Source organism: Rhopilema esculentum, chromosome 6 (assembly GCF_057945365.1).
Source record: "Rhopilema esculentum isolate cy_ngs chromosome 6, ASM5794536v1, whole genome shotgun sequence".
In the NCBI taxonomy this organism is placed as follows: domain Eukaryota; kingdom Metazoa; phylum Cnidaria; class Scyphozoa; order Rhizostomeae; family Rhizostomatidae; genus Rhopilema; species Rhopilema esculentum.
The window spans coordinates 4,255,155-4,269,872 of record NC_142820.1 but is presented as its reverse complement, the minus strand read 5'-3'; the positions used below and the strand labels follow the sequence as shown (position 1 = coordinate 4,269,872).

General features: G+C 34.3%; 1 protein-coding gene across 1 annotated transcript in view; it reads right to left on the bottom strand.

Moving 5' to 3' along the window:
* LOC135686824 (von Willebrand factor A domain-containing protein 3B) overlaps positions 1-14,035 on the bottom strand; it is a 42,824-nt gene extending 28,789 nt beyond the window's left edge. The window contains exons 1-16 of the mRNA XM_065203177.2: positions 13,580-14,035; positions 12,614-12,714; positions 12,122-12,194; positions 11,561-11,652; positions 10,509-10,606; positions 9,839-9,991; positions 9,017-9,176; positions 8,512-8,580; positions 8,031-8,131; positions 7,144-7,397; positions 6,537-6,745; positions 5,831-5,886; positions 5,098-5,196; positions 4,701-4,758; positions 3,933-4,013; positions 2,715-2,807 (exon numbers count right to left, since the gene is read on the bottom strand). Coding sequence (XP_065059249.2) covers positions 2,715-2,807; positions 3,933-4,013; positions 4,701-4,758; positions 5,098-5,196; positions 5,831-5,886; positions 6,537-6,745; positions 7,144-7,397; positions 8,031-8,131; positions 8,512-8,580; positions 9,017-9,176; positions 9,839-9,991; positions 10,509-10,606; positions 11,561-11,652; positions 12,122-12,194; positions 12,614-12,714; positions 13,580-13,685 — 1,803 coding nt within the window. The 5' untranslated portion in view covers positions 13,686-14,035. The remainder of the gene's footprint in view (positions 1-2,714; positions 2,808-3,932; positions 4,014-4,700; positions 4,759-5,097; positions 5,197-5,830; positions 5,887-6,536; positions 6,746-7,143; positions 7,398-8,030; positions 8,132-8,511; positions 8,581-9,016; positions 9,177-9,838; positions 9,992-10,508; positions 10,607-11,560; positions 11,653-12,121; positions 12,195-12,613; positions 12,715-13,579) is intronic.
* Positions 14,036-14,718: the final 683 nt, after the last annotated feature.

Genomic DNA, 14,718 nt, shown 5'->3' with positions numbered 1-14,718 from the left:
TTAGTCGTTTGGATACTCAACAATGGGTCTATTGTGTGGTCCAACCAATGGAAAATTTAAATGGCCAGCGAAATGCATCGATATAGTGCATTTAATTATATTTGACCCATCTTTCCTATCCACATCAAGATTTGCTCTATGCCTCTACGTATTATCAAACACGATTGCTTTATTGCTAGTGGTGATACCCCACCTTGCAATAAAAGATCTTATGTAAAATAGGGAATTTACTAGATTTTGCACTATAACTTCACTGCAATAGACAGCCTCAGCATCACAAAGCCCTGATTGAGCAATGGGCAGTCTGTACAGCAACTTACAAAGCAATAAAAATTCACATCTTGAAAAGAGTCATCAAAAAAGCCTCGTATCGGTCAATAACGGGAAATTTTTAAAAAAGCCTGAAAACATCCTCGTCACATAAAAGTTATTGGTTTGCCGCTCTCTCCCACCCTTCCATCTACAATAGATCTCTTCTGTAGTTTTTCAGCTGGCTTCTGTTTATAAAAAGCTCAGTACGACCAGGGCTGAAAAGCTCTAGAACTCTCAGTGCAGGTGCTTTGTTAACCTGACAACACATCTATGCCTGCCATTTCTACGATGTCTTTTACAGCAAAATTAGATAATTATTATTTTTCTGCATTATCGCAAGTTTCCACCTTCCTGGTGTTCTAAAAAATGTTTAGTGCTCAATTCATTCGCACATCTAACATAATAATTCGATTAAGCTCTTTTAATGACGTTTTCTTTCTTTAGTATATAGCTTCGAAAAAGCCTTCCCCCCTCTTTTAAATATACCCACCCCAAAACGATTTCATATTAAAAAAACAACTCAAAAAACTAATTCAATCAACGGTCTTGCATCGGAAATCACTACAAACATTGTTGTGAGAATTTGCAGCTCCGATTTGGATTTGCCACCATATTTTAGAAGAGAAAGTTTTCACATTGTTTGTGCCTATATTTTAGATCTTAAGACGATTTAACATATGAAAACATAGGGACCTGACCGAAAAATCTGTTGAAAAAGTTCACCCTCACTCGTTAATAAAGGTCAATTCCCTATAAAATAGTTAATCTTATGTCAACCCAAAAAAACAATGCCACGAGCACTAGCACAGCCCTTCCCGCGAACAAGTCTTCTCTCGTGTAAGTATAAGAATTAGAATAAAACCCTTCAGTATCAATTCTTGAATAAGCCTGCCCCTTTGGAGCGTACATACTTTCAGTAAAAATGATTTATTAACTATCTTGTAAAAAGTATGTATGTATTCACGCAAAGAATTACAAGAATGCATAAATAAAAATCATAAAAGTCCTGAAATTAGAGGAGTCTTGCAAACCTGTACTTTTCAAAGCCTTTTGAAGTAATGAAAAAAATACTATAAAGCTTTTGTTTGAGATATTTCGTAGGTTGGCTTCATACTGTCAGTTAAAGAAAATAATTCTTAACAAATGCATATAATGTGTATTGCTTGTATAAGTATTTTGTATCAAAACCGCACAAATGCTGCTTGATTTATGTTCAATTAATTGTAAAACATTTAGCCTCACCTTGTTCTTCTTCGTTTCCTTACTAGATTATTTAGACCTAAGAGTTCGAAGAGTCAAATAACATCGAGCAAATTAGACATTCTTGCCGACTGCAAACGTCTCTCGATATGGTAAAAGTTTTTGCAATATAGTAACACATGCTATGTATTTGAAAAACCACAGTCGCAAAAAGAATATAGCAACCTGCTCGAATCTGAAACGTCTAGAAAATTTATAGTTTGGGATTTCTTGACAGGTCTTGATTATTGCCTAGAATATAACCTGTTTCTTTGTGAATTTTCACTAAGTTAAGCTATTACAAGGATCTTTTTCAGGGGGAAGGCCTTCAGGGGGGAGGCACATCTTAGGGCTATTTCTGAGGAAGTGGTTAAGAGGAAACACTAAAGTAAGCTTAAAGTCACTATTCCCAGAGCTAACGGTTCTCCTAACAACAAGTAAACACACAGCTGAACAAGTATCACTCTCGAGTGAGATTTACTTTCGCAATAGATATTTGACACCGTTAAGATTTTAATGTGTTTTCAATTGATCAGGCCTCTGTGAAATATGACAAATACGTCCAATTTTCGAGTTACAGAAATTCTAATAAAGTTTTCAAGATCAGCTTTAATTATTGAAAAAATGCTTCTTTAAAATTCACTGCATTCTTGCTTGCCGTAAGTTGTAAAGCCTGCTACCCGTGGCAGTTACAATCTATCGCAACGTTTACTGGCAAACAATTCTATCGCAATTTTTATTGACAGGCTACAGGTTTAACGGTTTTGTTTAACCAGTATCGCTATAAACAAATGTAACAATTGTAAACAATCCTCTAAATTTAAACTTCAGGTAATGTCTTGATGTAAGCAGAAAATTTATCCAGATTCCGATTGAAAAAAACGTGAGAGGAAGCATAGCATAAGATTGGTCCGTTTATGGCGCGACTTTAGAGAATGACGCATCTGTTTGGTTCCAATTTTCCCTCTCGCGTTACTTTCGATCCACATCTTGCTATAAATTTTCTGACTACAATTGGACATTGTCAAAGGATAATAATCTGAGGAGAATCAGACAAAAATACTTCAGTATGATATGTTTCCTTGCTATTTTCAAACTTTACGGTACCGAAGTCAAAATTTGCAGGTTACAAGTAAACATTTATACGTAACATGTAAACTTACGTGGCTGTTGCAGTCAACAAGATGATCACGCCAGGGTTGCACTCTTGAGTCAAATTTTATGATGTTGAATTTACGCTTATGCCTTAACTGCTCCTAAAAAGAGATAATTTCACACATTAGTGTTTTCTCCGATTAATCTAACGACCATAGAAACAATTTTCACACGTAAAACAGCAACATAACATCACTACTTGTAAATAAAGGTTGATAATGGCAACAAATTTGCAATTGGAGGAATAACTTACGTTCAAGATTACGGGAGAAACACCAGGGTGAGCTATATGATTTGAAAACGTATAAATGAATGCATTCATGCAGAAGCCTGTGTTGCCGAAGGAGGGAATGGCTAAAACCATAAAATTGGTTAGCTGAGCAAGATAGTAGTATTGATAAGATCTATCAAGCTTTTCAATACTGTTACAATAAAGGCTGTGTCAGATTAAAAGTATTTATGTATGAAATAAAAACTAACTATCCTAGTCGAAAATACAATTTACCGACGAAAATACAATACAACTTATATTGATTTTTGAATACCCATGTTGATACGTAATATTAACGGTGGATTTTGTGAAACATTCAAAATACCTCAATGCTTGAACTCAAGTATCTCCTTTCATTTTTCAAAGAAGTAACAATGTTTTCCGTAAAAAAGTGCTTTTACGTCTCACTGATTGAATTTCTTAGCAGACCAAGTCACAAATTGAGAAAATCAAATGTCCTCGTCTATGAGAACTCGTAAGATATCGTGTGATAGCTCATAACCACTGGTAAAGCCTTCGAGGTGTTTCTGATTGATCCATGCAAAAACTGGCTATTCGATCGGTCAGTTATTGATTGGCATGAGATCATATGCATAAACAGATTTCAGGTCCTGGATATATCACAGTACAGAAAATACTTGACGTCTGTATCGAATGGTGGTCTTTTAGCTCAGGATAGCAAAACTGGTGCTCCCAAATGTGCATTAATTGATGGGGGCTATTGGCAGTATGGGCTTCTTAATGAATTTGCAAAAAATTGCATTTTGCACCGCCCTAAAAAACGCATCGAATTGAAAATTGCAGATACCATCTAAAGAAAGTATGATCGCCTTTTAAACATACATTATTTAACAGCAATTTAAAAAGCACGGCTATATTCATTTAGAAAACAATAAAATGAATATCGTAAAATTTGCGTAAAGAACTTTTGACAAAGAAGACAAAAGCAACCAACCTGCATTAGCCTATAAAGCTTATCTTTGATCAGGAAAAGTCTTGATGCAATTGATGAAGATGTGTCAATAAGGATTGCTACCTGGAAATGGCAATTAACATTGTTTTTATTGAGAGCAAGGATTGGGACTTTTATTTAGAAGAGAAAGCAAATGAAGAATTCTGAAAATCTAGCGAATAGTTGAAAAGTTACTGTCTTGAAGTTGGGGCCATCTTTAAATTGGTGGAATCTTAGCAAAAGACACACTAAAGGATAGCGCCTAAAAACGAAACCTCTAAACAAGTGAGGAAATATTTCTATCCCAAATTTTGTTTCTAACGATCAATAATTCGAACAAGTGCACTCTAGACCGGGGATAGTTTCCATTAACACAGAGTTCATCTGATCACTGAAGCGCTTATTATACGGAGGTCCTGCAGGATTTTTCTGCTGTTTTTAATACGAACTATCATCAGATGGTTTCAACTACAGAAAAGTTTTGCATTCGATTATTGATATCAGTCTGCATGTCAAACATTTAAGATTTGAAAGAAACAACTGATACAATACAATTTATGGATGCTGAAATGGCTGAAAAGTGATTCAGATATGCATCCAATCAGACTTAGAAGACTTGACAATCCTGACTATCAGCCCTGCATGCTTCTATGCTTCTTTATCTGATCTCATGGCGTATCAAAAATCTCTTATAGCTTCAAACAGCGGAAAAGCTGGTGAGTTAGCAAGGTATTTGCAACTGAAAAAAATCCTGGAAATTTAAAGTAGTACCTGGTCCTCTACGATCGTCCCAAACAATTCTCTGCTGCCTTGCTGTAGCCATTCCATCCTTTAAATCAAGAAACGCGGACAACCCGTTATAATACTTTGATGAAGTATCGTTATTTACTGACTTTATTTCACTATACTATACTTTATCAAACAATAATGCAATTTATTGTACTCTACGATACTATACTATACTCTATCAAACAATGCAATTCCATGCATTACTATATAACAATAATATAGCACACTAAGTTGCAACTGCGAACAATCGTGTCCCACACACCATAGTGTGTTCAGCTCTATTCATACGGTGCCGAACATTATATAACAGATCCGTCAACAGTAATCTTCATTAAGATAACACCCGTAGATAGTACTTTAGATATTGACTGATATGAACCTTTTACGATAACTTTCGACAGTTGCCAAGACCCTTTCCTCGTAACTTCGATGCATTGGGCCACTAACATGAACATGCATAAGTTCGCCATCTTTCCATCTGTAAAAAAATTAATCACATTTATAAAATACAAAACTAGCAGCTCCAACTAGTATAAAACAAGTGCTAACAAAAGAGCCAATTTAGCAGCTGAGTTTATGTGTGCCGTGTGCGTCAGGGATAAGCTGAAATATCACAAAGTCTATTGAAGTAACCTGGAATCTCGAAGGCAAGGGTTCGCTGGTTCTCTGAAGGCAGAAAACAAGGTCAACTAGACAACTACTATAATGTTGCCACTTCAGGTTGGAGGCAGCAGCTCCCTTTTTGCCAATAAAGATCTCTCTCAGCCATTCTGTCCATACAGGGATGTAGTGGCGTTGTGCATATGCCTTCCAATTTCCAGGAATAATCATACTTCAATTGAATTACCTTCTTGACAACGTTCTACATCAATTAGAAACTTCTTATAACATTGATATACTCTATTGTTCTTTAACCTTTCTTTCTACAACAAAATCCTGTTTAAATCGATTTTAAGACAAGGTTTTTAAAAATACAATCTTAACAACTTCATTCCATTTATTAAGCTTGTAGATATAATTTCCCCAGTATTCCATCGATTTGAAATTGTGACAAGTATACCATGACATTAGTATAGTTGGTATAGTTAAGAGAATGAAATCAAATCTACTACCTGACATGAGCAAATTTATCACAGTATCTTGCATTGACAAGCTTCTGTTTCACAACCTGAAAAAGCATAGATGAAAAAAGGTTAAAGGCAATGGATATAAAGAATTGTTTTTCAAAATACAACCCCTGACAACTTTTCTGGTAAAACAAAATAGTTTGAGTCTTGTTATAACATTTGAATTTTCTTTCCCAAAAAACATTAGATCCGCTTTGTGTTCATCTTGCAATAATGTCAATAGTTAAGGTAGGTGAACATAACAAGTCACAAGAAAGAGTATACTTTCTAATCTAACACGTCCCAACCTGTTTCAAAGATAAAATGGGATTGGCTTAATTCTTCAATTCCAACTAATGTGATTGTTTTAAGACTTTTAATCTAAAAGTGATCGAACATTATGAAAAAACCAAAGTTACTGGGATATACAAGACCCCCGAGGCATTAATACAAGTACAACTTAAGACGAAAAAATATAAAGACTGATTTTGTTCGTTCATTGATTTTCTGTTTAATTCGGTTACACATGTGATATTTTTGCTTATTTAGACATATAAATGCGCAGCTAATTTATGCAATATTTAGCATCAGCTAATTTATGCAATATTTAGCAGCAGCTATCTATGCAATCAATCTAGCCATGTTACAGACTTAGAGATTTTCCACTGAAGAGTTCATTGATAAAACGTTTTGTCACAGAGAAACGCCTTACCGCATATCCAATATCTCCTTTTGGTGCATGCTGAATATCAACAACACCATCACAGTGTTTAAAGGCTAAGGTCTGAAGAAAATCGTAGAACCCCAGTTTCTTTGCTTTTAAGCCATGTCGAGCAAGCCACTGCTTTGAGCTCATGTACAGTTCACCCTTCTCTTCTGATGGAATGCTTTCTTTTTTTGAAACTCGAGCTTTGGCTATTTCTATAAGAGATAACAAAGCTAATAGCATTTTGGTAACAGAGAACAATTATAAACAGAGATTTAAAAATCTGACAGGCATGTGATTGAATGTCAAATGCTCAGCCCAAATTATGCACTGTGCTCATTTCGGTTTTCTCAAGATTGACATTATCGTCTGAGGAAGGATTAGCATCTCTCTGGACTCCGTTGATACAACCATGCAATGAGCAGGACACACAAGTTTTAATTGACATCTGCAATATTTATAATTGTCATTGCAGAATAATTTAAAAACAGCTCTGTTATTGGTTTCAACTTGGAGGCTCGTGTTTGAAAACTAAGTTTGTAAAAATCAAATAAGATTAGAGCAACGTTCTACACCATTTTATTTACTAAACTCTAAATGGTAATTCTCATACCTTGTTTGGTTTTCTGAGGGTTCTCAAATTCAACTAGCAGAGCTTGAATTTCTGCAAGAGTGGTTCTTGCCGTGTCAAGCTCTTCCCAGATTTTCATTACATCTTCCCTAACTCCGTATCCTATGCTCTGAATACGGTCCTTCTTGAGCTTACCAGCCGTTGAAATCTTGGAATGTTCGTCAGGATCATGCAGGGTCAAAGACTTTTCATAATGGTTACCTCCAGATTCTTCAAATACGGAAAATGCGTGAAATCTAGAAAAGGTAATGATGCGACACAGTCTTTATTTATTCATTGATCAATCGTAGCTAAATACAAGTATGTAGACTAAATCAGATTACTACACTGAAAATGGCAAATCCAGATTTAAAGATGAAGCTTCACATAGACAAGTCACATGAAAGCAGCCCCACAATATAGCATGCATTAATATATTTCATATACTTCATATGAAACCATTTGGCATTGAGCAGTTGTATGTAATGGAGCAAGTGTGGCAATCATTCCGTGTTTTCAGCTCTCAAGACCAACTACCTGTCCAACTCTTTGTGATCCATTATACCACAGAATAGAGATCTCTATTCTATGACTTTATATCTCCACACCCGGCCCGTCTATTCCCAAATCAGAGAGCCAACCAAGATAAACTTTTAAATTTTGCCTTTTTTGTGTGCGAAAGTACTCTCTTTACAATTGGGATTCAAAAATTAGAAATATAAAACTTGACGTGGCTTGAAAGTGTCTTTATGCTAGAAAAAGTGTTGTTGCACCCTCACAGGAGTAGTTAAAGGGAATAATTATTGTGAATCATAGTTACATAAGGGCCAAATCGTTAAGAACCATCGAAAATAAGTCTAGCAGAAACGCATAGAAAAACATTGTAGTACCTTCCACCTCCAATTTTAGTTAAACTCTTTAGAAAAGTGATTGTGGCTGGGTCTTTGCAGTTGAAAGAGACAACATTTAATTGTTTTCCACACTCTTTTAACTGAAATATAAACCATATACTGTAAATATACAAAACCAATTGTTATTTAGTATGCCAACCACAATACTAGGAGAAGCAGAGACTGGTATATGATAAAAAGACCTGGTAATTGCTATTTTGAACACAAATGCAGACTGTATAGCTGTAAGCAAGTCGTAAGTATTACTTATGAATTCAGCAAAATTTATGGCTTGCTTGATTAGGGAAGAAACTACTAAACATTGTTTTTTTGTGATAGATAAATGTACATTTTACAACTGTTTACTTCCGTCAAAAGTCAGCAACACAAGTAAACCAACGTATCAAATGAGCAAAGAGCAGGGTCAATCTTTGCGGAGACACAACGCCAAGAATTCCCGTTATAATCTGCTCGAATTTACCTTTCGTTTCAACAACTCCTGAGATGATACAGAAGCATTTCCTTCCGTAAAAAGATAGACAGCATCAACCTGAAATTCAACGCACACATTATTCACAAAGATCCCTGGTATGATTTCATTAGGCAATGTTCTAATGCCAGACCACATGGTTGGTTTTGCCTGGCCCTCGAAAGGATTTTGATTCCATAACCATAACCATAAATAGTCATGAAGAATAAAGCATTTTACGTTAAAAGCAAAACAGGTTTTTCTTTTGGTTTACTTTATGCCAGAGAAAATAACATGTGACCTTGGAAAGAAGCAGAATAAGAAAAAGCCAGTATTTCAATTCTCAGGAGCTCGTATAAGTCATATGTTGCTAAATCGATTAAAAAATAAGAAAGTTATAAAGAAGTAAATACTGCAACTTGCAATATGATTGAAGAAAATTAAAAAAAAATCATGGATAAATCTAACTTCAACAACTAAAAAAATGTTAAGGGTGTATAAAGCTTTTGTAGCTTACGCTGTCATCTGACATGGCTTTCAGTATCGCTTCTGTAGTACTGGAAGCAGATGATGGAGTTGTCATTTCTTGTTCCAGAATCCAATTAAGAGCACTATCCATACTTTCTAAGGTTACGGCGGTGACATTCCCTTGCCAGCAATCTGCATCTACAGCAACTCTAACAAAGATGATGATTGGATATAAATTAAAAGCACGGAATTGGAACTCTGGATCCTAAAGTTATGCAGTGTACCTTTCAATGGCAAACATATAAAAAGGCACCCTTTCTTTAAATAGATGTTCCTCGGGAAATGAAACATCATTTCATAGAATTCCAGTCAGTCAAATAAATAAGGCTATTTCACACTATCACTGTCGATATTTGATAACAGTAAATTTTAGTTAAGACATTTCATGGTTATTTTCTAGCAGTTAAAAGTTGAAAAACATGTTTTCCATAATGATAAAGCTGAATCACTTCTTGTTGACACCTATATGCAGACATTGTTTGGTTGTAAGAGAAACCTATAAAATAAGATTTCACCAATACCTTCTAATGAATCATATTAAAGGTTCAAATCAGAAAATATCAATTAGCTTTATGAACACAACTATTATCACACATTGTTAATAACTCAAAATACAGCAAGTGAATATACCTATACAATCAGTCAATGAAATAAAAACATGTGCAGTAACTCTCAGTGGCAATATGAGCCTTATCATACTGGAAGGAGACAGTCGTTCAGTTTTGATCAAAATTCTTATAGGCTTCAGAAAAGTAAAAAAAGTGATTATAGCTTAACATTGTTAGCTAGCTGGTTAATTCAAAAACCTCACCTGATCAAATTTAGCTTTGATGCAAACATAACTTGTTCTTTGACTACTTGAATCAAAGACTGGATATACATATCAAACAGTTCCTGATTGGTAGCTTGAGCATCAAGAACTATAGTGATGCATTTTTCTTCAACAACTCCAAATATTCTACGACTGGAAATCATTCTATATTAACATTTAACATATGAAAGAATTTAAAAAGAATGATTAGATTGGTGATAGGAATAATCATAATTTCTAAGAAGAAAAAATTAGACCCTTTTAAAAAAATTGATATCTGTGTTTAAATTGAGTGCAGAAAGCTGCATTTAGCATACAGAGAAGGCACAATAAAGTGAACTGTTGTTTTACAAAACTGTAGTTTATCTTTAATAAATTACCTTACTGCAGGGGCATCATACATATTGGTGGGAGGGGAGGCCAAGTGCCCCCTGAAATTCTCTTGTCAGAAATTTTATCATTTTGTTGGTTGAGGGCTTATTGTATTTTGCAAAATTTTCGCAAAATACAATAAGCCTTGGTTGAGCTTATTTTCGCTTTTTTCAAGATTTTCTATTTCTAAGATACCTTTTAGTTGAGTGTTCCCCATCTATGAAACTAAATCACTGAACACCACTAAGTTATACAAAGGTGAGAAAGATGTAAATATTCAGCTTATCATCTAACATACCTTTCACTGGTGAGCCAGTCAAGCCTTTTCTTATACAGAACGATGGCATGCTGAAGCTGCTTTTCAATTATCTTTAGTTTATCTCTTGTTGCTACAATCTATAACCATAGAGCAGCAAAATATAAGTTCATTAAAACTTTTTGGCATTTTGGAGCCAGATGCAAAAAATGTTCCCTTTTTGAGGGTGACAAAAACACAAATCAAATGTTACAAACAAACAGACATGGAATTAGATATTATAGACATGGAATAAAAAAGTTTGTGTAGTATTTTTAATATGGAAATGCTGACCTGAATATCTTAACAAACAGAATGATAATTAAAGCTACTATTTTTATTCATTGAAAAGACAAACCAGTTCAGATAACAATTTTACACCATAAAGTCAATTCAATGAAAACACAGATGCAAAGACCCCTTTTCCCAATTTTCTTGTTTTTTAATACTCTTGTTCTGTTTAACTATTACTTATCAAAGAAATCCAAATGTTGTTGACAGCGAGAGCTAGCTGACTGTCTGTTCTTTCCCCCAGCAAATGGTATTGGAAATGTATGGTGTTTTTTGTAGATTTAATTATATGTTTTGCTGGTATGAAAAACAATTTTAACTGCAAAAGAGTGTACTTTAAGGGAAAAATTTCACAGGAAGAAAGATTCCTGAATTGAGAAAGTAGAAAATTTTGGAATTAACTATCCCAAAAAAGCAATATAGAATAAATTTCTGCATTTTTGTAAAAAACTATGAATTCAACATGAAAAATCATTTCTTTCAACTGAGGTTTCCCCCTATTTAAACAACAAAAATAATATTGATATTTGTGCCCACATCATTAAAATAGGTGCAACTGAAAACGTTTTTGAAATTAGATCAAAACAAAAACACAAATTGTAGTGTAAGCAAATGATTGTGAAATTGTAAATAGATAAGCGTATTTTATTGTTTTGAAGGATAATTGGAACATCCATTGTCTTCAAATTAACAAATATATTAATGTTAATAAACCTTATTATCAAGAAATGAGCAACTTTTTAAAACATTGTGTTGTCTCTTACATTGTAAACAGTTCCATCTTTGTATGGTAAGCGAGTGAACAATCCATTGCTATATCTTGCTGAAATTGGCTTCTTCAATGAGTTGACAAAATCTGCATTGAAACCAAGGAGTTTTGACTTTCATCAATGACAGAGGTTGGATTATTTCACTTTTTGTTCAATGATAGTCATAGCATATTTAGAAAAAATTGGTTGTCAATAACCAAAACATTTATATGAAGTTTTTGGGTGTTATCTGACTTTAGGTAAAATGAAAATCATTCTTAAAATATTAATGGCAACAGAGGAGACTGATGACATTGAGAAAATTAAATTCCATTGTTAAATTTTGCTTTTTAGATGCTGGAGCTAAAAAAAATTCCACTGAAAGCTGTACGAACGTATTGAGAAAATAAATCAACATTGTAAGAGGGTGGGGGACAAAACTGTGAGGCAACAGTGATTATATTGGTAAGGTAGAATTTAGACTTGGTTTGTCTGCTTAAAATTCATCTCGAAAAATACAAATATTGGGAAGGCAAGGTTGATACTTTACAACTTTGCAAAACATTAAAGACATACCATCACTATGTTTGAAGCCAATGGTTGGTAAAATTTGTTGAAGCTCTAGCTTTAGTTTTTTCAAACCATATGCCTATGGAATAATCAAAATACAATTATCAAAACCTCTTCACTGCTCAGCTAGAGAGTTTGCACCTTTCTGACAAGAATTTATAAGTACCAGAACAAAATTAAAGACTGAATTGAAAAGAACCAAGGAATGCTTTCAATTACAAATATATATGTATCTCTTTAAAAGCAATATTGATGATGATATTTTCTGTTTAAACCTTTGGAGCACACTTTGCTGGCTGATAGGTATGGATGTTATGAGCAATAGCCAGGGTTTAAAGAGATGTTGGCATAAAAAATCATAAGCTTCTGTCACGAGATTAAAACCTGTCATCAAATTATAGCAAAATACTAGAATCACTGCTAAAGATGCATCTAGCATCATCAGAGATGTAATCAATGCAGATTTTGTTCTCTTTTTTACACAATTTTCTAACTAACCCTAATCCACTTGTCTGAAGACTGAAGCATTTTCACATCTGGGTCCCAGTTTCCAACATTTGGTGAGTTCAAGCGCTGATTGCCAAGTAGGGTAGGAGAACCTGCAAAATCAAGGAATTTTCAGCTGGTTCATAGACAGTTTCTTGAATCTTATTTAATTGTATATAGATGCACATACAAAAAGATGCACTATCTTAAAACAAGACAAATGCTTAAATATAAATTAAAAAGCAAAATGTTGATATCAACGCCGGGGTACTTATTCAACATGGATGTTCTTTTCTATAGAGGCGAATTTTTTAGGCTACCTTTAATAGTGTAGCTGCCTTTTAAATAATGATACACATGTTTAACAATGAAGTTGCTGTTGATTATGCTTAGTGAAAGAAGCATCATTGTTGTATCAAAATTTCTGCTTTGTTAAGGGGGCACATATTAGGAACTGGAAGGGACATTTAGCAAAAAATCTACACAGACCATGGGGCTCTTTTTGGCAGAGGTGCTAATCACCAAGGTGCTTCTTTGGTCACATATGGTTGGATTTTTCATCATAGAAAGTTTGATAATCTTTACCAGTAATTATGATAACTTGCAGCCAATGTAAGATAATCTCTATATTTAATTGTTATCTTTAACTTAAACGTCAGTTTTAGTTTGTGACAAAAAATCTACTAAAGGCAGATGTTTAGAAAAAATTTTCATCAAATCTGCGTATAGATAGCGACACGCACGTATTTATGAGGAAACAGGGTAAGCTATAAAACTTCTGGTGCAGCTTTATAATTTACTGAACAATATTCGGCGTAGGTTTACAATTTACATGGATTCTACCGTGAATTGTGGATTCCACATCCGTCATTCATACGAGTTTTAAAAATCAAAAATTATTTTCCCTTAAAATGCTAGGCTCTAAAGATAACCTATGAAATGGCGGGTTTCATATAAAAAAAAGAAACATGTTCTTACCTGCTGGGCTTTCTTTCAGAGAAGTACCTTCAGGGGTGTCACGACGCTCATGCTGGCCAATGGGCCTAGGCCTAGAAAATGGGGCTTGGTTGCTCGAGCTTGGCATAACTAACACATAAAACCACCCACCTAAATAATATTTACAATAAAGAGCCGAATTTATTTCAATCTAAATTAATGTACGTTTGAAATCCAGAGACGTGCCTTCTTGGTCCGATTTTGTATCTACACGAGACGCCATTTTGTTGACATTGGCTCTAAGGTGGACGAATATTTGACAACAGCTGGTTGCTAGGCATCGACCTTCCCGCCAAAATTTTTTTTCAATTTTATTAAAATTATGCATCTCCTACATACCTGTCAAGCTATTGTGGTGTGCTGCCGTAAGATTTTGCCTATCGAACCAAAATTTTGTGTATAAAACGGTAATTAAGTCGTATGAAAACCGTCTTTTTGTTTATTCATTATCTATTTGTTTCACAACGAATTCAGAATAAAAACTTATTGCATAAAAGGAAAAAGAAATGACTGAGTAGGAACACTACATAGTTCAGTTTACAAAGATTCTTTCAAAAACCCATCATCAATCAAAGCTTCAGTTTATTTACAATATTTTTTCAATACGTCATAAGACTTGAAAATCACCGCAATTACGTAAGACTTCACTTGCGAAGAAAACGTAAGACTTCACAGGTAGGCTTATGTGAGACAGAGTCAGGAAAACATCACGGCCACTGGCCGGAGGAAGGTTGTAATAACAAAAAGATATTTAGAGACAAAAAATTTAGAAACTTGAGGAAGTTGAATAAATCTTATTGCCTTTTTGCTGTAAGGCAAAGAATTCAAATGTCAGACTTAAACTTACACACCCTCTTCTTTTTCTTCTTCCTCTTCTTCTTCTTCTTCTTCTCCTTCTCCTTCTTCTTTTTCTTCTTCTCCTGCTTCTTTTTCTTTATAGCTGTATCGATTTAAAGGCCCTTGAAAGCGATTTCTTCAGCAACTTTGCAAATGTTTTCAGTCAACGTTTTCAATAATTTTCTGTTTTCAGAGAGGTCATGAATTTTTCCTAGATCATTTTGTTTTTCAAACTGTTGGAGAATGTTGGATTTTCCTCCAATGTCTTTTTTATGTCGTTTTGT